Here is a 24517-nt window from a genome sequence, read left to right as displayed (position 1 = left end):
GAGAAGCTCCGCTCGTCAATGTCAGTTTTCACATGGCCGTCAAATTACAGTGGAGGAGGGGCGGGACATTACCACAGCAACCAACCGGCTCACAGCTGAAGCGTCACAGCTACCAAGCGCTCGGCTGAAAAACAGCTGGCATTTGGCGTCCTCAAGGCGTTTTCAGCCATGTTTAAAAGTTTTGGTGTGTCCAGCCCCTAAAACTCACCGAAAGAAAAAGCTCATCTCCACGTCAGCACCCGATGTGTGTAATCAACAGCCGCGTGACGTCAACCAGCGTAGCGCAAGCCTAGGGTTCGGTTCGTTGGAAAAAAAATCTAGGATTCGGCCGAACCCGAACCCCGTCAAAAAGCCCAGTATTCGGCCGAATCCGAATCCTGGATTCGGTGCATCCCTACTTTTAAGAGATACATTGTTACAGTACCCTTTCGAGGGAACTCGCGCTGCATCGCTGCGGTCCCACTTTGGGGACGCCGCCAGGAGTAAGTGTGTCTGAATGTGTATATCAAATTTAACCAATGGTGAGGCTTAACCACAAAGACAGGGTGACGCGGGAGTCAGGAAGCATATCACTATCTGAAATATTGCCAAAGACGGCGTTACAGGGACACATGAAGTATGGCAGACGAGCGTCTCGTTTTCTTCTCAGGGAACAAACAGTTACAAACGTAACCCGAGACGTTTTCATGTGTCAAACACAACTATGCAAAAAAGCATTTTGAATTTTTATGATATTATTCTACACAACAGAGGGATTAATATGGATTTTTTCCAGAAAACTTCTCGCATAAAATAGATTCATATATATGTGTATATTTTCAAAAACTTCCCAGGGCCTTGATTTTTTCCCCCAGATTCAAACTTTCAAGGATTTCAAGGACCTGTGGGAACTGTGTTTCAGTTTCTTTTATATCTTAAGCATATATCTTGTGTGTTTAAAATTTGCAAGTAAGAAGCCCCAGCTTCTTGGACTAAATGCCAACACTGAAAAGAACACTTACAATTAATAAAAAAGAAAGCACATCAGCACACAAACACTTACAACCAGAAGAGACTCCGGAAGGAGGTGGGGCTTACCTGCCACAGAGTTAGGGCGGGGCATGAGGTAGAGGGGAGTGGGATGAGAGGAGTAGTGGGTGGAGCTTGATTCGGGGATCTTGTTGAGGCTAAAGGTGGAGGCGGCCATGTTTTCATCCACACGGTACAAGCTGGAGTCTAGGGTAGATCTGTGTGAGTGCCAGTGCTTCAGGCTGCTGCCTCGAGAACTATCGCCGTGTTTTCCGCTTCTGTCCACAGCATCTGAGTAACTAGTCAGAGTGGCTGGAAAAAACGTGGGGCCAGAGAAGAGACAAGATATTAACACTGTGCAATGTTATTTTTCTGCACACACATGGAACGATCATTTAAATTCACTCCTGAATTTAAGTGCACTTTTTACTTTTGAAACTTTGAAGTGTGTAAGTGTGCTTTAAAGGGGGACATATCATTAAAATCAGACTTTTTCCATGTTTAAGTGCTATGATTGGGTCCCCAGTGCTTCTATCAACCTAGAAAATGTGAAAAAGATCAAGCCAGCAACTTAGTACAATAACTTTGGCAAACCATTCTCTGCAAGCATGTGAAAAAATAGCTCATTGAAATTTGTCTCCCCTTGTGATGTCATACTGCCCCTTAATCTGCACTATCCAACCACGGCACTGCCATTAACAGGGTTCCCACACCTTAGTTAACTTCAAATTCAAAGACCTTTCAAGGACTTTCCAGGTCCAATAACCTCAAATTCAAGGAATAAATACGGGATTTGAGAGATATGAGATTTCAAGTGAGAGCAAGGTTACATTGTGTTGCCTTTTAAGATACATTGCTACAGTTCCCTTTCGGGGGAACTCGCGCTGCGTCACTGCAGTGACACTTTGGTGAAGCCTCCAGGGGTAAGTGCGTCTGAATGTGTATATCAAATTCAACCAATGGTGAGGCTTAACGACAAAGACAGGGTGACGCGGGAGTCAGGAAGTATATCGCTATCTGAAATATTGCCAAAGGCGGCGTTACAGGGACGCAGGAAGTATGACAAGGAAGATGCACAAACTTTCAAGGATCCGTGGGGACCCTGCATTAAGTGCAGAGATCAGCTCATTTGCATTTGAAAGGACACACCCAGAAATGGCACGTTTTTGCTCACACCTACAGGGTGGCAGTTTTAACATGCTATAATAAATTATCTATATGGTATTTTGAGCTAAAACTTCACATACAGTGTGTACACTGCGGACACCAGAGATTTATTTGACATCTTAAAAAAGTCTTGAGAAATGTCCCCTTTAACTTTAATTTAAAATAGTAAATAAAAATGATTTGCACAGACAAAATGTGTAGGGCAGCTTACACCGTCTTCTAGTAGGGTGAAGAGTATCGATAAATCGTTGGACACTTTATACATCCAAAAGAGCTTTGATTCACAAAATCTATGATCAACAGCATTTATTTGAATGTTCATGTGAGAAGGTCAAGATAAACCAAATATTTGTGTGTTTATTTAGCTTTTTGCATTTGTACTTATGTTAATTAGAATTGATTAGAATCTGCGACTGACCTATAATGCCGCTGTCTCTGCTCTCCAGGGTGGACGTAGGGCTGGTGACATGCTGTCCCGGGGCTGCAGGTGGGAGTGTGGAGCAGGGACTGCAGGCAGGCGGGGAGGCGGTACTGCTGGTCAGAGTGGAACATGGACTCATCCTCCCGCTGGCTCCTAAACCCTGCACACAAAACCTTTGCTCTCAGTGTGTGCCTTTGTTTGTGCTGGAGCAATTAATCTACATCAGCTGTGGAAGTCTACAGCCTGGCAGCAGGAAGACCTCTGTCTCCAGCCCACCTCCCCTCACATTACCCCCATCTGTTGGTTGCTGAGTGATGGGACGGAGTTAGGGCTCAAAGACAGACTGACTGAGCTGGTGTCTTGGGTAGGCGCTTGGGCCCCAGGCAGTGCATAATAAAGCGTGGCACCTCTTCCACAATTAAATAAGAAGAGGCAATATACCTTACGCTAAAACAATTACAACTGCTTAACATAAGTAGACTACTCCACACAGAAAGGACTTCAAGTTTTGATTGAAGGAGACCAATGTAAATTATAGTTTTTTTGTTTATGCTTGTATTTTGACATATTGTTTTGTTGTGGTTAACTTCATTTTGGAGAATAAGTCAACCATTCTTTGTTAAACGCTGCAGTGGTAATTACTGTATTGTCCCATAGAAGCACTTTTATTGATCTGAGCTGAATGGTCAATAATAACATACAGATCATTGAGTCATTTTAACATCATGTTATGCTTTATATATGTCAGATCTTACTCATAAAAATGTAAGAAGAATCTATTTGTGATGATCAATGTTAATATTGTGGTGGGCCGCCACGAAAAAATCATAGTGCATGGGAAACACTAGTTTGACCCGTTAAGACAGATTTGCAGACTAGTCATGTAAAAAATATGTGGGCATAGCTGCATTCAGGGATGGGCAGTATTTTTTATACATGTATTTCAAATACTATAATTTGTATCTGATAGGGTTGATGAAAATGTATTGAAATACTTTAGTGTTTTAGATTTTTAAAATACTGTAAAAAACTTTGTAAGAAGTCTAGATGATGACATCATAGAAATGCGGCCTTTGATTAGTGCCTACTGAGAAGATTGCCCAGCCCCAGACTGGAAAAAATTGATTGATTGCTACTTTCAGATGAAATTTCTGGCTACATTTAAATCCTAAACATATTGATCATTTAGTAATTGTTGAAATGTTTGTTTTCAGCTGCTAATAGACCCCTTCACGGTTCACGTCACAGGCAGTTTCCACTGTGCATGTCGGGGTCAGAAAAGTCATTACAGCAGATTGAGTTGCGTATTATTCGGTATCGTCAAAAATGCCTACTTACGTCGTGGGCTTTAAAAATCGCACCAGGTATTCCGTTAAGTTTTCGTGATTCATGCAAAATCTCAAAAACAAAAAAACTACAACATCTGCGGCTGCAAGCAATTAACGTGCAGACTGGCACAATGCAAAGATCAAAACTTCATTTGAGGTAAGTCATCATTTTTCAGCCCTGTTAGATTAAATTATAAAGCCTGGATGGTATAAACAGTTTGACCCCATGCTGCGCGCGCACCCGATAGTCATTCAATGTTTACAAACCTTGAAGGGGTCTATAGGTGTCCAAAAATTGATTGCCTATTGTACCCCTAGTTAAAGTAGCTCTTTAGGAGGATTATGATATTTTGGTTTGCATACCAATGCATGAATTTTTGCATGACTCGATCATAGTCAATGTAATGATGACGCAATATGTCAAATAGTGAAGAAATTTCATGCTCCCTCATAAAAGTATTTTTTAGTATTTTCAAAATACAATAATACAGTAGTTTATTTTGATACATGTTGTGGCTGCTGTATTTTGTGGTTTATTTTGATATTTTGGTATTTTATTTTAAAATACATTTTAATGTATCTTTGCCCAACCCTGACTGCATTGACTAATTACAGCTATGTGAAAGTACTGCCTTTTGTCACATGCCTGTATTTTGCCATTACTGATCTCACAATAAATGGACTTCACTGCAGAACAGTAGACTCAGAGAGCACTTTAGAGAGATCTTGTGCAATATTGCAAGTAAACATTGTAAAAAGTAGACAGATGTATTCTGAAGAGAGCTGCATTAACAGAGCAGAATAACAAAGTAGCTGTTTTTTATGTAATTAGAGATACATTCATTCGAATTCCCATAGGGGGCTTTTTTGCAAAAACGAAAGACAAATGTTTGAATAAAGCTCAGCTCATTTTTTAAATGTTGAATTTGAATTTTTGGGTGAATCTCACAAAAAACTGGACCCCCAAGAATAAATAAAAAAACATATTTCACACTATCCCAATCGCATTATGATATTTTAAAAGACATACCCTGTCCACCAACAAGTTTGTTATTACCAAAATACAGTAACATTACTGCAATTTAAAGGTGCCATAGACCGTAAACCTGTATTTATGGCATATAAATGACACATAGTGAGCCGCAAACATGTTTGTTTCCTCATTTTTATGTAAACCTTGTGCACACAAAAGACCACTGAAAAACAGGCCAATCTCAACGTAACACAGACTGATGTAACAGTCGAGATGTACACCCCAACATGTTTACTAATATGAGCTACTGGCAAGAGCCTCAGAGCAGAGCAAAGCCAATCAGAGCAGAGCTCAACATTATTATTCATGACCCTTCCAAATAGGGCAAAAATAGACATTCATTCAAAGGACAAATCCTAGGATTGTAAATGGACATTTACAAAATAAAGTTACATAACTTCTATGTAAATATCAAAGAACAATTTAACAGATAAGTTCAATGCATTCTTTGGCACCTTTAAGATTAAAATTGTTTACATTTTTATATCATGGTGGTATTTGTTACTGCCTTTAATTTATGCAGATTTAATACAAATCTATAAAAAAATGAAAATATATAAATAAATGAAAATCTAATGAAAATAATTATTGAGGATAAAAAATATTAAAAATAAAATGATAAAATGTTCAGATGCAGTTGCAATATGAATTTTGGGGGTATAAATAATGTCAGAATGACAAATGTTTTAGTAGTTTTGTTGTGCAAAAATATATTTGTAACAAGATATGTTTATAGTGACATTCACCCATTGTGATGTTCCTTGAGTTTCACAATAATACATTTAATATGTAAATGTAATTTACAGTGCCCTCTGCAAGTATTGGGACAGTAAACACAACATTGCTCTGTTTGCTATGAAGACTAGATATTTGTAAGATAAATATGACGCAAAAGTACAGAATGTTACATTTTAATTAACATTTGATTGTTTCAACACATAAATGCTTTACAAACAAAGAACAACAACCTTTTATCTTGACTTATGTGTGTTGCCACCAACTGCAAGACTATGGTCTATTCAGATTCAATGAATTATGCTAACCTATGCTAAAGTGGTCCTTTAAAAGAGATGAACATTTAAAATGTGACATTCTGTACTTTTGTCTCATATTCACTTTTTAATGTTTAGACATTTCTTGACCCCAAAGCAAAAAGAACAAGTTTGTCCCAATACTTTAAGTATACAGTGCCCATATTATGAAAAACTAACTTTTTCTGGGTTTTGGGGTGTTCATTTGTGTCTCTGATGCTCCCACACACATACAAACTTGTAAAAACATCCATGCTGTTTTGAGTGAGATACAGGTTTCTGAATGTCCTCTGCCTTGAGTCTCAGATTGTGCAAGTTCAAACTCAGCTCCGAAGTGACGTAACTAGCCGTTTCGTCACATTCAGTTTGAATTTTCCCGCCCACCACCCCACTCGCAGGTCTCCACCCACCAGGTAGCTAGAGAGCACAGAGAGCAGTCACTTCGCTGATAACGTTACCCTCTGTGCTGTCATCATGTCTGACGGAAATAACAGTGCTATTTGGATATTATGGATTATACTCCCGCCTACTTTTAAAAACAAAGTTTTAACGCGTGATTATTGGAACCCGGAGTAATCTTATATACAGTGTGTTACGACGCAAATAGTCCCCAGATTGTAGACGATAAGACCTTCATGCGAAATCTGATGTAAACAACAGACTATGTATCTATATTTCACGGATTATACGCATTTGTGGACAAAAATGGTCATTGGATGTATTTTATTGGACTTTCATGGATCATTCACACATCTGAAACAGACTGGATTCGATTCGCGATCGTTGTATCAACACAAAAGGTAAGAAGTCACGTTATATTTTGCATGTTGTCATCTTCAGTCACAAAATACTACATTTATGATGCTAGAGCATCTTTATCTCAAAACAGAGATCATACATTGATGCTAATCCCGTAAATTATACCTTTTAAATGTATAGTGATGTTAAAATTTTTGTAGACAGTAACGTTACGCTATATAGATATTTTTGCAGGCTAGATAGTTTACAGCGTGGTTTCGAAAGTTAAAAAAAATATTTAACGGCTTTATTTTACAATTCTACAAGAACTAAGTAATAGTGCTTTGCCAAACTAAAAGTTTTTTGCCAAACTAACCGAGACCGGGCCTTACCGCCCCGGCTTTTCTGACGAGGCTAACCCCCGAGCCTCTTATAACTTTCCGGTCCGGACCTCCCGCTAGCTTCTAGCAATTAGCACGCGGTCCACAAGCAGTATACATCCCCCGCCGGGTCTTAATTTCTGTAATTTGTGAAAATAATGCGTTTGAAAATGTTTTATAACGGGAATATGTTAGCATTGTCCAGGGAAAACGAGTGTATTGTTAAGACTTCTACATCACAATTGACTCTAGAATCATTGTGTGTCATGAGTTTCTTCTCCTGGAGTGTACTTATTAGTGATACTTTTCTGCATGATTTGTCTGTTGGCAACATAAACTGTTAATAATAATAATATATAAAATAATAACACAGTACGGTCTGTACTGCTCACGATATCACTATGAACGCACACATGATGTTAGTAGTGGGGCGTGATCAAAGGAGCAGCAGCTCATAAATATGTAATGACTAGCTTAAAACGGCACAATCTGAACTGCACTGAAACAGAGGCTCCTAAAGATGGGTAACAATCTTTTCCTACAAGCTATTTTGAGCAAACAACTTTTGAAACATGCTTTATGGAACTCATACACCTATTTAACTTGTGGAAAAGCAGTCATAATACGGGCACTTTAAGATAAGGACTCAAGCAGCCTACCTGTGCATCATCAGACTCATCCATACTGTATTGTGGCCCTTGAGACCCCTCGTTGACTTTATCTCCCAGTAGGAAGCCAAGACGAGTCATCAACGTGTTCGCTGCCTCGTCCACAGAGGGAGGGGGGCCGATTTCTGGACCTAACCCCCCTGGATCAAAGAAAGAGAAAGAGAGAGGAAGAACGATGATGAAATAAAAGTCAAAACTAGCAAAACTAGCTCACCCGGGCGGAGCAGAAGTTAATTATGAGCTTCCATATCTCCCACAGCTGATGACAAGTATATCATAATTATGGATTCCGCATGAAAATTCAACAATTCAATAACCGATCCCCCACAGATTTTAAATGAAACCTATTCTACCCTCTCTGTTTTTGACAATATATCTCACCCTGCAGTCTTTCTTAAGTGTTGCTGTGTGACTACAGCATGAACAGAGATGACAAGACGTACACAGCCACATAATACATGAAACTGTTCAGACCACGTTATATAATCAAATAACAAAACCACAGAGAGGAGACTTAAAACAGTAGACCGACATACAGACAGAAGGTCTGTGCTGAGTTTGGTGAATTTAGTGTAGCTTTACACATGAGTTATCCTAGTTTGTACACTGCTGTCAATACTAAGCACTAACGTTTATTAAGGAAAAGAAAGGCGACAAAGAATGTAAATTATTGAAGACAACACACCTGTTCCCTGGCATGCCATTCCTTTAACACATCATGCATTAATCCTGAATGTGGCACTTTCAAAACACACGTGAACGAAAGCGTATGTGTGCATACATGCGACTCAACTACTACCACACAACCAGCACTACATGTCTGGGAGGGACAAAAGTTTGTGTGTGCTTCTCTGTTATGGGGCGTGTTTCTAATGAGTCTTCTTTCAAACATTCAGCTGTTTTGGGAAGGTCAGGGGTGGACTGCCCTACCCTTGTAAACAATATATGAAATAGAGATTATAGAATAGCAAAGCTTTTCCCAGACAATTGTTTCACTGTTGATATTTCCCATCCAGAGAAATGGGCTGTGAAATTCCTAGTGTATTTGTTGATATACACTATGCAAGCATTTTTCTTACTCATTTGCATGTTTGTCTTAATCTTAAAACAACAAACTATTGTAAATGTATGAGTTTCCTGTACTCCCACTGCTGTCTAGTCTAAATAATTCAGATATTAGTTATCTCAGTAAGCTGCCAGCCAACTAGTACCAACACACTACGGCACCCAAAATTCCCCTTTCTGTAACAACAAGAGATAAACCAGACCAACTGCTTTTCCAAATGAGCCCCTAGCAATAACGTGTGTGCATCAGATACGATCTTAAAAGGCTGAACAATTGACCCAAAACAGTGACAGTGTCAACACCAAACAGGCGTCTCAACTTGTCTAGCAGACACACCCTCTGAAAGCCTGTCATATTAACACTCCAAAACATCATGGGAACAAGCTAAAGCAAACAACGTTCAATGGACGCAATGGCTGCGTCTCAAAAAAAAAAGGAAGCCGCCAATTTAGATAGCATTTTGGACATTACAGGCATCAAAGACTAATCCGTCTCAAGGAAGTTAGACCGCTTTTCACCCTGACTGAACCCTTTTTTTACAGGATTGCTTAAAAACACAACGCTCGTGGTTGGACGCGAGTATTGCGCAAGACACAAGTGTATGAATGGCGGTGTGTTAAAATGAATATGAAAGCATTTCCAAAAGGTTTCGAACTAACTAGAAATGTTCAATTACAGCAAACATACAACACTCAAATGAAAGCGTTATAAAACTAAACTAGTCAACCTCATAAATGACCAGTCAACCATAATGCATGACCTATTTTAAAAGCTAATTTACAGGTTTACTTACTCTAAACCTCTATGTATGTGTGATACAGCAACACTGACATTATTCCTTTTATATATATAACACAGAAACAGATTTAAATACATTTGAGGATTAGTCCGGCCCAGTCTATGCAATGGACTTGACAAACCAGATTGACAAGCAGTACAGACTTCATCAAGCATGATGAACTCTTCATTTCATAATGACTCAAATCTATAAAGTATTCAGCATGTTATCATGTTTCAGGAAATATGGTTTTGAAATAGACACAACCTCCACATTTGTTGGATTATATAAAGAGAAACCTGTGCGTGTGTGTGTTTGTGTGTTCCTGCACAGAATTAGTGTACATTCGTGTGCAGGTTTGCTGTGAGAATGTCAGCGCTGGAAACGCGTCTATACATAGACAGTCACAGCACCCACGCTCCTACCTTAAATACACAGCGCTGCAGCTATCTATAGGATACACATGATGTACCGATGCTCACGTACAAAAGATTTATTGCGAATATTAACAAAGAATGTTCTGGAAGGTAACTCGGCTTAAATCCATAACACTGCATATCACAAATGCTAGACAACTACACTATCAACTGACCCAAAGATAGATTTAGGAAAATGATGCATTGAAACTTTTAAGGAAATGACCCATATCCCCTGAAGCGAGGAAATGCAGATGGGAGAAGAAAGCATAAAGCGATTCCTTGTATCCACCCCCCGCACCTCCTCCTCCCTCCTGTCATCCTTACATTCCTGTGCTACGGAGAAGACAGATGGTTGCTATGGCAACAGGCTGTGTGCAGCAGGAAGGGCGGCTGTAGTTTCCTGGGAGCGTGCATGTCGTCTCGCTCCCGGTGAGCGAGTGTGCGTCTGTCATGTGTGTAAAATCTTTTCCCCAGATGCTCGCCCAGCAGGAGTGGCCTTCGGGCATGAAACGCCTGGACTGTGACACAGGTGCGAGCATGAAAGATTTGAAGTCTGGCACAAAAGCCGCCCGTCAGAAGCAGCGCACAGATTTATCTTCTACTGAGAGTCACCACAGGTAGTGCAAGAGCGTACTGAACAGCATCCTAAACAACAGTGTGTCTCCGATGACAGAGGCAGAAAGAGAGGAAGTCGGAAGAGAATGAAGCCAGGCACGAAAGTCTCGGTAGAGGCCAGCTGACTCACGAGTGTAAATGATTTCAGTCATTACTCAACTGTCTCGCATGCACAATACAGCTGGAGAACTGTGATCCGGTCTGTGACATCGTCCTACTGTATGCTGCTGACATTGGGAAGCAGAATAGCTTAGATATGGTGCTTTCAAGTCCTCCTGCGTTGTTCGTATTTATGAGCCTGGAAGTCATGTTTACGACGTCAGGTGTCAACCTCTACTTACAAAGAATGAAGAACAGAGCATCGAGTGCGTTTTGCTTTGTTATGTTTTTAATTAAATTATGAAGCCACTGTATACTGTAATGTTAAATATTAATTGTTACACTCACCTAAAGGATTATTAGGAACACCTGTTTAATTTCTCATTAATGCAATTATCTAATCAACCAATCACATGGCAGTTGCTTCAATGCATTTAGGGGTGTGGTCCTGGTCAAGACAATCTCCTGAACTCCAAACTGAATGTCAAAATGGGAAAAAAATGTGATTTAAGCAATTTTGAGCGTGGCATGGTTGTTGGTGCCAGACGGGCCGGTCTCAGTATTTCACAATCTGCTCAGTTACTGGGATTTTCACGCACAACCATTTCTAGGGTTTACAAAGAATGGTGTGAAAAGGGAAAAAACATCCAGTATGTGGCAGTCCTGTGGGCCACAAAATGCCTTGTTGATGCTAGAGGTCAGAGGAGAATGAGCCGACTGATTTAAGCTGATAGAAGAGCAACTTTGACTGAAATAACCACTCATTACAACCGAGGTATGCAGCAAAGCATTTGTGAAGCCACAACATGCACAACCTTGAGGCGGATGGGCTACAACAGCAGAAGACTCCACCTCAAATAGAGGCTACAATTTGCACGAGCTCACCAAAATTGGACAGTTGAAGACCGGAAAAATGTTGCCTGGTCTGATGAGTCTCAATTTCTTTTGAGACATTCAGATGGCAGAGTCAGAATTTAGTGTAAACATAATGAGAACATGGATCCATCATGTCTTGTTACCACTGTGCAGGCTGGTGGTGGTGGTGTAATGGTGTGGGGATGTTTTCTTGGCACACTTTAGGCCCTTTAGTGCCAATTGGGCATCGTTTAAAAGCCACGGCCTACCTGAGCATTGTTTCTGACCATCTCCATTCTTTTATGACCACCATGTACCCATCCTCTGATGGCTACTTCCAGCAGGATAATGCACCATGTCACAAAGCTTGAATCATGTGACAATGAGTTCACTGTACTAAAATGGCCTCCACAGTAACCAGATCTCAACCCAATAGAGCATCTTTGGGATGTAGTGGAACGGGAACTTCGTGTCCTGGATGTGCATCCCACAAATCTCCATCAACTGCAAGATGCTATCCTATCAATATGGGCCAACATTTCTAAAGAAAGCTTTCAGCACCTTGTTGAATTAATGCCATGTAGAATTAAGGCAGTTCTGAATGCGAAAGGGGGTCAAACACAGTATTAGTATGGTGTTCCTAATAATCCTTTAGGTGAGTGTATATTGCAATGCTATCATATTTTGTGCAGACAGCTTATTCTGTTGTAAAAAGTTTGACAACCTTCAACAACAGCCGTTTCTCAATGACACGCTTTGAATTTAAGTTTACGACTTTTGGTGGCATTCACGTGCGTTTATCGCATAAATACAACATATCCGACATGGCTCGAATGCACTAACAGACCCAGAGATGTAAATTCAGCCTAAACAGATAAGCTATTAGCAGGTTTTAGCAACAAGCAATTTTGTAAATACAGACTTAGGGCCGATTCACACCGGCTGCATGGCGTGTCTGTTGCGTATCTTTCGCATGTCAGCTGCGTGGCGTTTTCTATGCCCTTGCTTACCAGAAGCGTTTCTAACACTGCGCTGCATGTTTCCTATTGATAAACTGACCTGACGCTTCCAAGACGCTTGCGTGTGGCGTGAAAAATAGGCGTCGGTCTTATTCTTAGGATCGCGTGAGACGTGCGTGTCATGCAGGCAGTGTACACGGTCAAACCTGCTAACATGGGAGCCTAAAAAAAATGGACATGCCACGCAGCGGAGACGCTCACGCTACGCATCCGGTGTGAATTGGCTCTTATGCATTGACAGCTAATCATCAAATAATGATATTAACTCTTTCCCCACCAGTTGCCAGCATTTTTATGATTTTCACAACAGTTTAATGCCTTCCAGAAAAATGTCTTCTTTAGATATATAAACATACAATATGTAAGGAATAATTGACGACGGGCCATTGAATTATAAGAAAATAATGTATTTTTAATAATTATTACAAAAATATACCTGAAACTTTCTGTCCTTTTGCAACCCTAGATAGAACTGAGTGCATAGTTAATAGACACGCCTCCTACTGCTAATTGGCTACAAGTGCGTTTCTCTACACACTTTTCTAAAGCATTTTCTTTCCCCGCAGAAGGGTCTGCTTTTTCGTTTGATATATTGTATGTTTATATATTTAAAGAACATTTTCATAAAAATCAATAAAAAAAAATGGTGGCATTGGCTGGCAACTTTTTTTAAAAAGACGCTGGTGGGGAAAGAGTTAAATAACAATTACCCCACCTTTAAATGTAGAATAGATTGCACTCTAAAAATGCCAGGTTACTTTCAACCCAGTGTTGGGTCAAAAAGAAACAATCCCAGCCATTGGGTTCAATTAATCCAGATGTTTATATTTGACCTAACAATGGGTTAAAACAACCCAGCTCTTTGGGTTGAAACAACCCACTATAGGTTTAATTACAACCCAATGGTTTGGGTTCATTCTTTTGACCCAATAAAAATAACCGCGGTTGGATGTATCACAAGTCACTGTCATTAAGATGAATGGTATAATTCTCTCCATTTTACCGTATGTTATGGCTACATACACAATGCTGCTAAATATTCCTCTTGAATATTAAACATTCCTGCTATGGTTTTCATGGTGTCAACCATCATGTGTTTGGGGTAGATTAAGATCCACAGATAAATGAAGTCACTTGTAAACTGTGCAGCATGTGCCTTCTGCTCACACAACTAACAGTTGTCTGGGCTAACTAGCATTTGTGAAATATTGAGCCATCAACAGACACAAACAGTGGCATGAAAAGAGCTTTAAAGTCCCAGCAGGACATTTGACTGCTTTAACCAGGTGTGCGTGAATGGGATTTTGGGTAATGGATGAAGTGTACACTGCGGAGGTTGTTCCTGAATCTAGACAGGTTGAGAACATGCACACATACAGGTACACACACTGAGCTTGCTACAAAAACTACTAAAACTGGTTATTATTCAAATGTATTTAAAACACATGTTTATGGCAATATATCAGATTTCAGTATGGGAGGGGTGGTGATGAAAGAGTATGATAATAAGCCAAGGTCAGAGCAGAATGGCAAACAGATGGATCAAGACATACTGTGTGTGTGTGTATGTAAAGGCAAGATAGGGTTTCACTACGGTAAAACATTGCTTTTGTTTAGAGAGGACATAATTTAATGGGCCATACGCACATACATTAACCTTACAATCAGTTCATATCCATTATTTAATTATATTACTTGATGATGAATTAAGAATGTATGTAGGCTACAGTATGAGAGGTGCTATAGCTAAGGGCATTTACAATATAGTACACCAATGAATATGCTTTAATAAAACAGTATCTAAAATATTAGGGACAAAAAACTAAACCCTAAAGCAAAGTACATTTTTTCACTGAAAATGATGTATAGGCAAAACAATAATGACCAGCCTATAGATGTGTTCACAGTTACAGTACTTAAAGACAACTTCACAATCTCAGTCTACAGCTTGTTTAGCTGTGGTTAAAATAAACGAGTGGTATGCATGGGAAAATGTTTGCAAACTTAATTCCTGTTTCTGTAATAGAGCATCAGCGCTTCAACATAACTCAAACTGCATTCCAAGAGAAGTTTGGATAGTCAAGGAATAGCTGAACGTAAAATCAGCCAACAGGAAAATCTGAAGTATTCACACGAGAACACACACATGACAGATGCATGAACAACAACAGGAGGCTGTGCTTTAGCCAGGAGTGTGAATACTGTGATCACCTCACTCTCAAAGATTAACCGGATCTATGAAAGGATTTACGAAAGGTCTAGATGTTAAGCAGCTTTGCACAGCTATTTACTAGATCTGTTACAAAAAAGAAACCGTGATGTAAAATAGGTTTTAGGTGTGTGTGTCTGTGTGTGTGTGTGTGTGTGTGTGTGTGTTTGATTTTTCTAAGATAGGTCAAAATTATTGTTTTTTTATGCTAAAAATCATTGGGATATTAAGTTAAGATCGTGTTCCATAAAAATATTTTTTACATTTTCAATTAAGAGTTACATTTATACAATATATTAAGAGTTTGGATCCAAAATGCGATAAACGCCATTTAAAAAAAATGAGTTACTGCCAAAATCAGTATTGTATCAGGTCAGTATTTAAAAGTAAATTCTTAATTTTACACAAAATCCAATATCCGCCGTGTTATTCTGTCATCTTTTCTCCCTTTTTTCCCAAAACGCAATAGACCATTTCAAAAGATGTAAACACTACTGGTCCAGAAATACTTCCTGTTTCAGTTTTTTTTTTACTTTTTGATTCAGTTATGTTCTGTTGGTTGTATTTTATCCCAACGTTTATCTAATGTTTAAAAAGCTGAAACAGGAAGTGCTTCTGGACCAGTGTTGTTTACATCTTTTGAAATGGTCTATAAACGCACTCCTCGTTTTCTGCAGAATAGTGATCGACCGATATATCGGCCGGCCGATACATCGGGCCGATTTTAGCAGGTTTTAGGAGTATCGGCATCGGCCGATTCCCGGCTTGCGTTCGCCGATAGCTTTTCCCCGGCATTAATTACAGACAAGCGCCCACAGGCAGCTCTGTGTTCCTGGAGGCTGCCTGCAGCCCGTGCATTGCCCCTCCCCCCACTAGCAGAGCGGAGCGGTCCAAGCCTGCTCTTGTAAGTTTTAAACTTCAAAGCATCTTTTAACTGTTTGACTGAAATATTGCCATATACTTTGAAAGTGTAAGCACGTTGCTCTATATGTGCGTGCAATCATAGCTAAGAAAGTTTGGTGGTCATAATGGAAAACGCGAATGCCTATAAGACTGCTTGCCATTGTATTTAGGGAGCTTCAAATAGCCTTTAGGCTAACCGTATGCATACGGCAGCTGTTACGAACATCATATGATTAAATAATGCTGACGTTGTTCCGTGATTTCGTGGTATTTATAGGAGTTTTATTCAGCGACCACCAGTCTGACGTTTGGACGCGACGCGTGCTCATAATGCCGCAAGCGAACGCAGGTCATCAGCCGAACAGCTGATCATAGCTGGACATGCTGGGTTTTTAATTTTCATCTCCATAAATATATGTAGTAGTAAAAGGCTAAAAATTAATATCCATTGCTGATAGTTTCTCGTCATTGTGGAGAGCGCAGTTCATGGTTGCATACGTTTATGGTTGTTAACGCGGAGTTTCGCGGAATTTTCGTCAGCGAAAAAAAAAATAAGAAATTCGACCCAAAGCACTTAGTTCCAAACAGTTCCCACATGACTTTTGTGACCGGAGAAGTGTTTTTTTGTAAGTTTTGTCAACATTTCTGTTCACTGGGAGCGCAAAGATACATGCACTCTCTCATCCATGTCTCACTGCACCTCTCCCACGTGCGTGCGCTCTACTATCTGACCGAAGTCCGTACACAAATCCTCATGTATTTGTTCAGTTTTATGCGTTTTAAGCGAGCTGAGGCAAACTAACTATCCCTCGCATTTAATATAGGGCAAGAGGGGTGTGTGAGGTACAGAAGTGGGGCAATTGGCATGTTATTCAGAATTCTTTTTAAGTTGTTTTTTGATCAGTATTGCTGTTTACATTTTCCTTGTCTTCTTATTAAAGACATTTGCTCTACAAGAGATTAAGTTAAGTGCACTAAAACTTAGACCTAAGCATTAAATAGTTTGTAAATAGTTGGTTGCTTTCATGGATAAAGTAAAGTGTAATTATTATTTTATTTATGTATTTTAAGCAGCACTGAATTTTCTTACTTGTTCTACCTCACCTGTTTTTACTATTTGTTAAATATAGGACCAAAACATTTTACACGTCCCAAGTATAACCGCAGCAATGTCAGTGTTCTTAGTAAGTGTTTTGATTAATGCCATTAATGTTTATTTTTTTAATCAGTGCATACTTCTAGTCAACTAAATGAATATAACATGGCAAAGATGAATGCACATTTATATTTATTCAATAGATTTTTTGCATTTTGTCATGGATTTATTGCATTTTGTGGAAAAAATTATTCATTTTTATAATAAATCTTTGAAAATCAAGTTATGGATTTGAATTTTATATGTTTTTATAACCTAAAGATGCTCTGTGAAAGTTTGTAACAGAAAATAGTGGTTTTCATCTTGTCACTTTCTTGGTATAGAAAATAAATTTTTACCGAAATTTGTCAAAATGGATTTATTGCGTTTTGGAACCAAACTCTTCATATATTTATCATTAGTAATGTGTATTGCTAAGAACTTTATTTGGGTGCCTTTAAAGGCAATTTTCTCAATATTTTGATTTTCTGCAGCCTCAGATTACAAATTTTTAAATAGTTGTATCTTGGCCAAATACTGTCCTATCCTAACAAACCATACATCAATGGAAAACTTACCGGTATTTATTCATACTCTATTTTGAAATTGTGGTCCAGTGTAACATATGCGGCAGGCAAGACAAGGCAGCGTATCCAAATGCAGCTTTAGTTTAATAAATAACTCAAAACAAGGCAAAGTAAACAAATCCAGGACACGGGAAACCTGGAACAAGACAAAACAACGACTGTCAATGAACAGGGGCACGTTCAAGCTCAAACCAGCACAATGTTCTGCTATGGTTTCTGGGTTGAACGACATGTTTCCTGGAAGCGGTGTGCATCGATGTGCAACAGGTTTGAGGTACGTTTTTGTCTTGTTTGGTGGGTGTGTCAAAAATGCCACCCCATTTAGCAGCAACATAATATAAACCACAAGGTATTGAAAAGATAGCTCGGACAATGGGTCCAAGTAAAGCCGTTTACAAATGTGTTCTCTTTTATTCCGGACAGCAAGGGGAGTGACTGAAACATCGAGTGCACAGTTTTAAACACGTTTATTATAAAGATTTCATCAGGCTCCGAAAATTCTTCAAAAAGAACATAGATTATACCCTCCTCAGCTCTTGCATCATCAGAATAGGGTGTTCGTGACAATGCACCATCTTATCTTTTTGAAAAACGTTTTGCAAACAAAGTGGACATCTTGGAAACAGGTTCTAATGTGGCGGCCATCTTGGAAACAGGCTCAGGGTCAACAGCCAATGACCCTCGAGGACCACACTGGATAAGAATGTCTTTGATATGCTGATTTAACCCATAACCGAAAAAGTCTATGAGCATGAGTCAAATTAGAGGAATATTACATTTAAATATTAGATAGATTATGGTCCCTTCCTGTCTAGTGATGTATGTTTATATTAAAACTAAAAGAAATGTTTGTCTTTATAAAAGTTCTGTCGCATTTCATGAAGTTTACTGAGTTGGCTTGCGTGTTTTTCAGTTAGACCCTTAGAAAAGGTCACATGATTTCCGGTAAGGGAACATAGGGGCCATAAATGCTCACTGGTTTTTGCGTTACATTGTGGGAATTTTTATGGAACGTTCCAGTGCACTGGAAGGATATTGCGACTGATATAGCTCTAATAAACTTCTTCTTCTTCTTTAGTGTTTTACGGCAGCTGGCATCCAATATGTTGCATTCCTGCCATCTTAATTTCCCTTACACTATAACAGGGCTGGCGCTACCTATAGGCAGAGTAGGCAAATGCCTAGGGCAGGGGTGGCGAACGTCGGTCCTGGACAACTGCAGTCCTGCAGAGTTTAGCTCCAGCTCTAATCAAACACACCTGAACAGGTAATCAAGGTCTAAAGAGTTACAAGAAACCTTCAGACAGGTGAGGTTTAATCAGGGTTGGAGCTAAAAACTGCAGGGCTGCGGCTCTCCAGGACCGACGTTCGCCACCCCTGGCCTAGGGCCTTAAGCTTGAAGGGAGGGCCTCCATAAATCCATGTGCGCTAGTCCGACAATCACTACTAACAGCAATAGACAAAGTTTTAAAGTGAGTTCGACTTAATGCTGCACCGCAAGAACCGCGGGTGACATCAAAGTAAAGGGAGAACCATTAATAAGCAGGTTCCTCTGTATGATATCTCGATTCGCTCTCACAAGGCCTTGATGTGATCCGCCTGTCGGTTCTGCATGAAGTAAAAGAAGCCTAGCCTATATGATGAACAGCATTCAATGTCTGCTGCTGACCGACTTTAAGTGATGCTGAAAGTGGCTATCACATCCTATGTTTCCTGCTTAGCAAAACCGGCATGCAAACTCAGTGCAGCACATGATGCAGGTATTTTAAAATAATGCATTTTAAAAATAAACTTGTCTTTGTTCTGTATATCGATGTCATTTCAGGACTCTGTTTCTGTTGTAAGTATCTGTAATTTTACAAAATAGCTTGATGCAAAATTCCACCTACAAAATTGCAGGTATATCATGGTACAGTGATATACGATTGCATTTACATAACATTAAAATGTGCAGAAGTACACTATAAAAAAGGAAATGCCTGAAATTGCTGTTTCTATTCCCTGTCCGGGAAACCGCCCCTAGAAAAAATTAAGTGTTTTTTACAAACAAACCTTACCAAAAATGACTGGTGTGCATTCTTGATACAAACTATGGCAATGATATAATTTTGGAGTGCAAGCCGATTTCACTTAAGACAACTAAAACAAGCACCTACATCTTGAACTAGACTTAAGCCCTTGTCTGGGAAAAGACCCCTACTGTATGTTTTAAAAGTTTGACATCAAGTTTATGTGTGAAAGCAGAGCTACATATTTGACCCAGGGCATAAGTGTGTGTATGTAAATGCACTGTATGTACAGGTATTGACTTCTGGATTATAGAGAAATAAAGAAAACACTGCAGCATATTCAATAAAAGAGCTTTAAATCCCAGATGATCTTTTAAATGACAAACTCCCTGAGAACAGATGCTTCTAAAGATCAGAACAACAAAATCATTTTTATGGATTTCTGTCACTTACGAGACTAACAAGAAATATGCTTGTGCAATATAAACAAGAGATGGATTTATGAACTTTTTGTTTTAACTTGATTTGAGATGATGAAATACTGTATAACACAATAAAGTTTCTAAAACTGTCACGACTGGTAACAGGAGTGAGGACGCAAGTGCTGGGTTCACCATGAAATAAATAACATTTATTAACAGAACGGAAATAAAACAACAGGCGGGTAAACACAGGAACATCCAACAGAAGAAACAGGAACAGACATGAACGTAATGACAATGACAATGATCCGGCGACAGGTGAGAAACAGACAGCAGTATAAATACACAACACTTAACAGGGAACAGGTGTGATGAATCAGTCCGTGAATGTCCAGGTGACGTAATCGGAGAGACAAACAAAACATGACACGGATCACCGTGACAAAAACAACAGGATTCAGCTTTACCGGGTTAATTTATGCCTTTTCTATTCCACAGCTCAGAATTATAACTTAACAGCATCCTAACAAACAAGTGGGTCTCAAGAATATTAAGATTGTTCAGTTCCTGTAGCTCAGAGCATTGTATTAGCATTGTAAAGGTCATTGGTTAAATTCCAGTGGAACACATATACTTTAATGATCAAAACCCTTTTACAGCCGCACGTGATCAAATAGTTGCGTGCACATTTTGGCAAACCAGGTGGTGTTGTCCCCCAGTGGCTCTAACGTGTTAGCAACTCAAAATGTCTGGAAGTTGCGTTTACGGTTGCACTAATATTTGTATATTTTATTATATATTTTATATTTATATGATATATTTGGCCATCTAATAACCTCTTCTATCTACTCCACTATGGTACATGGATCTGGTAGCCTGATACGATTTGATAAAGTCACTTTATTAAAATAATACAGGGTTTCTGCAGAGTTTAGTCAGTCAAATTTAAGACTTTTTAAGACCTTTTTATGACCATTATGATTTAAATTTATGACCTACACGAATAACGAAAAATACCATTAAAATTCCTTTCAAAAGTCTTTATTTTATTTTTTTTAAGTTTCATTGAAATTAGTAACAAGTTTTATAAGTAAATGTTCCACTTTCTTAAGAATAACAAATTGAAGGCTCCCTTTTCTTAAAGGTAGGGTAACAGATTTGATCCTGAAACATTTTTTGTTATGCTGGTTAAAAGTCTCCTTACATCCTGATAGCAATCACTGTGTTAAGTTGTTTAAATGTATTTGTAGAAATTTATGTCATCTGTGAAAGGCGTAGGACCAAAAAATGTTCAACAAATCATAGATTTCGGTCCGAACAGACGTTTCCATTTTTGTCCCTCATACGTAAGCATAATTTGAATGCCCACCGCGCAGCGAGTCCATGCAGACACCATACGTCATCGGCGCGTTCACGTGCGCTCACCTCCTGTCTGTAAACAGTGAGAACAGCAAACTTTTCTGCTAAATTGACAACCTACACAGGAGGCACAAAACTAAAGGCATCTTTTATAACAACAACATCAAAAACTGCCTGGATCAGCAAGAGCAAAAACCCAAATTAACATCTGTAACTTTACTGCTTTACCACGAGATGCAAACAGCTGCAGGACGCAAAGAGTCTGAAAGGGTCGTTGCACTGTTTATTTTGGTAAGGTAGGTACGCGATATGTTTGTATTGAGATGGATTCAGATATTCTACTTTGATGAAACGTTGTGTTGCTTATGAAATTTGTGTTCGTTTACGGATTACCGTAACGATATAGTTACTACGTCTACACAACCGAACGTGTGCTTAAACTAATTCTGATGTAAACCAGTTGTTTGGTTATTTTGGCAGTGTTATTCGACTTTGTACTGCAAAGTTTTCTCACTGCTGAATGAGACATGAGATGTGACCGTCTGATCTGTGCGTGTTCATGTGTTTTGGAAGAGGCGTGACTTTGGATGGCGGTTTGACTTGAGGGTGGGATCGGGATTTCATTGCTAGGCGGCTACCGTTAGCATTTTTCAAAATGTGTTACCCTACCTTTAAGCATCAAGAACACAGAAACAACACTTAACAATTGTAAATTAAAAATTATTTTAAAGTAACAAGTCAGTCAGTGCTTGTCTACATTTTTCTCAGTTCGTCCCCTTTAATGGTTATCTCCTCCTCAACCTTTTTCAGCTTAGCCAATTTTTCTTTGGTTGCCCGTCTGAGGGCGTTTGATTTTGAAAGGAGCTGGGCCATCTTTGACCCCGATTTGCCGAGACGAAGACAAACGGAGACAAATGGAATCCAGTGCTGTACTTGGACCGGGTAGTGACGGAGCCGAACAAAACTGACTGATCGCCTGCACCCGCTGAAGACCTTTTACAGCAACTTTATGCTTTTCTGACTTTGCATGCGATTGTAAGGCTTTTATGCCTAAACTAGACAGCTCCAGCGCCTTCTTACACAGTGTGCAATAGGCTTGATACCGATTGTTTGCTACGGGCTTGATTCAACTACTAAACGCACCGTCTTTAAAGCCATAGCTCGTTAAATGTACACTTTCCCATTGTGATAGACCCGGAGATTTCAGTTAAACTAAGCTGACCCTCGAGAGTTCAGAGTTCGTGCGGGACAGCGGGTTTCTGAAATACTTCCTCGAGAGTTCGGAGTTCGCACAGGACAGCGGGTTTCTGAAATACTTCCTCGAGAGTTCGGAGTTCGCGCGGGACAGCGGGTTTCTGAAATACTTCCTCGAGAGTTCGGAGTTCGCGCGGGACAGCGGGTTTCTGAAATACTTCCTCGAGAGTTCAGAGTTCGTGCGGGACAGCGGGTTTCTGAAATACTCCCTCGAGAGTTCAGAGTTCGTGCGGGACAGCGGGTTTCTGAAATACTTCCTCGAGAGTTCAGAGTTCGTGCGGGACAGCGGGTTTCTGAAATACTCCCTCGAGAGTTCAGAGTTCTGGTTTCTGAAATACTTCCTCGAGAGTTCGGAGTTCGCACAGGACAGCGGGTTTCTGAAATACTTCCTCGAGAGTTCGGAGTTCGCGCGGGACAGCGGGTTTCTGAAATACTCCCTCGAGAGTTCAGAGTTCGTGCGGGACAGCGGGTTTCTGAAATACTCCCTCGAGAGTTCAGAGTTCGTGCGGGACAGCGGGTTTCTGAAATACTTCCTCGAGAGTTCGGAGTTCGCACAGGACAGCGGGTTTCTGAAATACTTCCTCGAGAGTTCGGAGTTCGCGCGGGACAGCGGGTTTCTGAAATACTTCCTCGAGAGTTCGGAGTTCGCGCGGGACAGCGGGTTTCTGAAATACTTCCTCGAGAGTTCGGAGTTCGCGCGGGACAGCGGGTTTCTGAAATACTTCCAACAAGTCTGTTTGCTGCACTGCCGCATGCACCTTGTAGTCCTGGAACGCTGTGTTTATCCCACCCAGATTCCTCAGACAGAACTACAACAGGCAAAACGAGTGAATGCCATCGCCAGCGCATTTTTGTGGGGAAAGGCAACAATGAATGAACGAGTATATAAATTTAAGACGTGCCTAAATGTAATTTATGACCTTGTATGGAAAATCCGGATGTTTTTATGACTTTTTATGGCCTTAAATTTTCATTATTAAATTTAAGACGTTTTATGACTTTTTATGACTCCGCGGAAACCCTGTAATATGTGTCTGTGTTGCTTAATCCGCTCGCGTAGCTTTACACACTGCTGATTCTCGCCATACTTCCGCTGCCAAAATGCACGTGCATATGTTGCTACGTCATCATGGTGTACAAACAGTAAAAGGGTCTATAGCCTGAATGCTTTGGGAAAATGAGTCTACAAAATGCATACATAAGGTAAATGTAATGTTTATGATGGGATGTAATTATATAATAAGCTGAAGAGAGTGTAAGGGCACTTAGACTATAAAGCTTCAGAAACACTAAAAAAAGATCAATTTCTTTGAAGATAGTGTATTACTGTACTGTATTGTAAGGACAAGGGTTTGCAAAAGTGATGCTCTGCCATGAAGCTCTGACTCTACATCCTCAAAATAAATCTTACCCTGTCATACACGTCATAAAAAATGCAGGGTGTTTTTCAACCTAGCATTGGGTCAAAAAGGGACGAACCCAGCCATTGGGTTAAATTAACCCAGATAATGTTTAACCCAGCATCATATCATCGTCACTTGGACTCAATTTCCCAATGTCATCCACTCTCCCTCACCTCACTTGTTTATCATCATCACCTGTCAGCAATTCATTAAACTTTTGTTGAAATCATAAAAAATGCTAGCGCTGGTTGGAAACTTTTTTTTTAAATGCTGGCAGGGAAAGAGTTAATAACCCAACATGTGTTCTGTTTAATATTTACCCAGCATTGAGTTAAAAAATAACCCAGCAGAATTAGGAGTGAGTATGCTGGGTTTGTTTTAACCCAATATGATGGGTTGTTTTATATTTATCCCAAAGGTTGGGTTTGTCCCTTTTTGGCTCAATCATGCATTCACAAAAGTTTAATGAATTCCACAAAATGTTCTTAATAATATAAACATACAATATATCACATAAAAGAGCAGACCCTTTGCTTACAAAACCGTCATCCTATCTTAATTCGATAATTTCATTTTTGTGAAGGACTTTTGTTTGAGATCAGATTCAGAGC

General features: G+C 39.6%; 1 protein-coding gene across 6 annotated transcripts in view; it reads right to left on the bottom strand.

Annotated features, from left to right (window-relative positions):
* Positions 1-24517, bottom strand: part of tanc2b (tetratricopeptide repeat, ankyrin repeat and coiled-coil containing 2b) — a 192295-nt gene that overhangs the window by 32181 nt on the left and 135597 nt on the right. For 5 of the 6 annotated variants that reach the window (XM_055176925.2, XM_073866557.1, XM_073866558.1 and 2 more), the window contains 3 exons: positions 7766-7914; positions 2594-2756; positions 1078-1320 (listed from right to left, as the gene is read on the bottom strand). In XM_055176925.2, the coding sequence (XP_055032900.2) occupies positions 1078-1320; positions 2594-2756; positions 7766-7914 (555 nt within the window). Of the gene's footprint in view, positions 1-1077; positions 1321-2593; positions 2757-7765; positions 7915-8459; positions 8615-24517 lie in introns of those variants that run through there. The other variant, XM_073866559.1, reaches the window with a different exon arrangement.

Source organism: Misgurnus anguillicaudatus, chromosome 4, assembly GCF_027580225.2.
Source record: "Misgurnus anguillicaudatus chromosome 4, ASM2758022v2, whole genome shotgun sequence".
NCBI classification, from domain to species: domain Eukaryota; kingdom Metazoa; phylum Chordata; class Actinopteri; order Cypriniformes; family Cobitidae; genus Misgurnus; species Misgurnus anguillicaudatus.
Note: the sequence above shows the minus strand (reverse complement) of the source record. Positions and strands in the feature narration are given on the sequence as shown.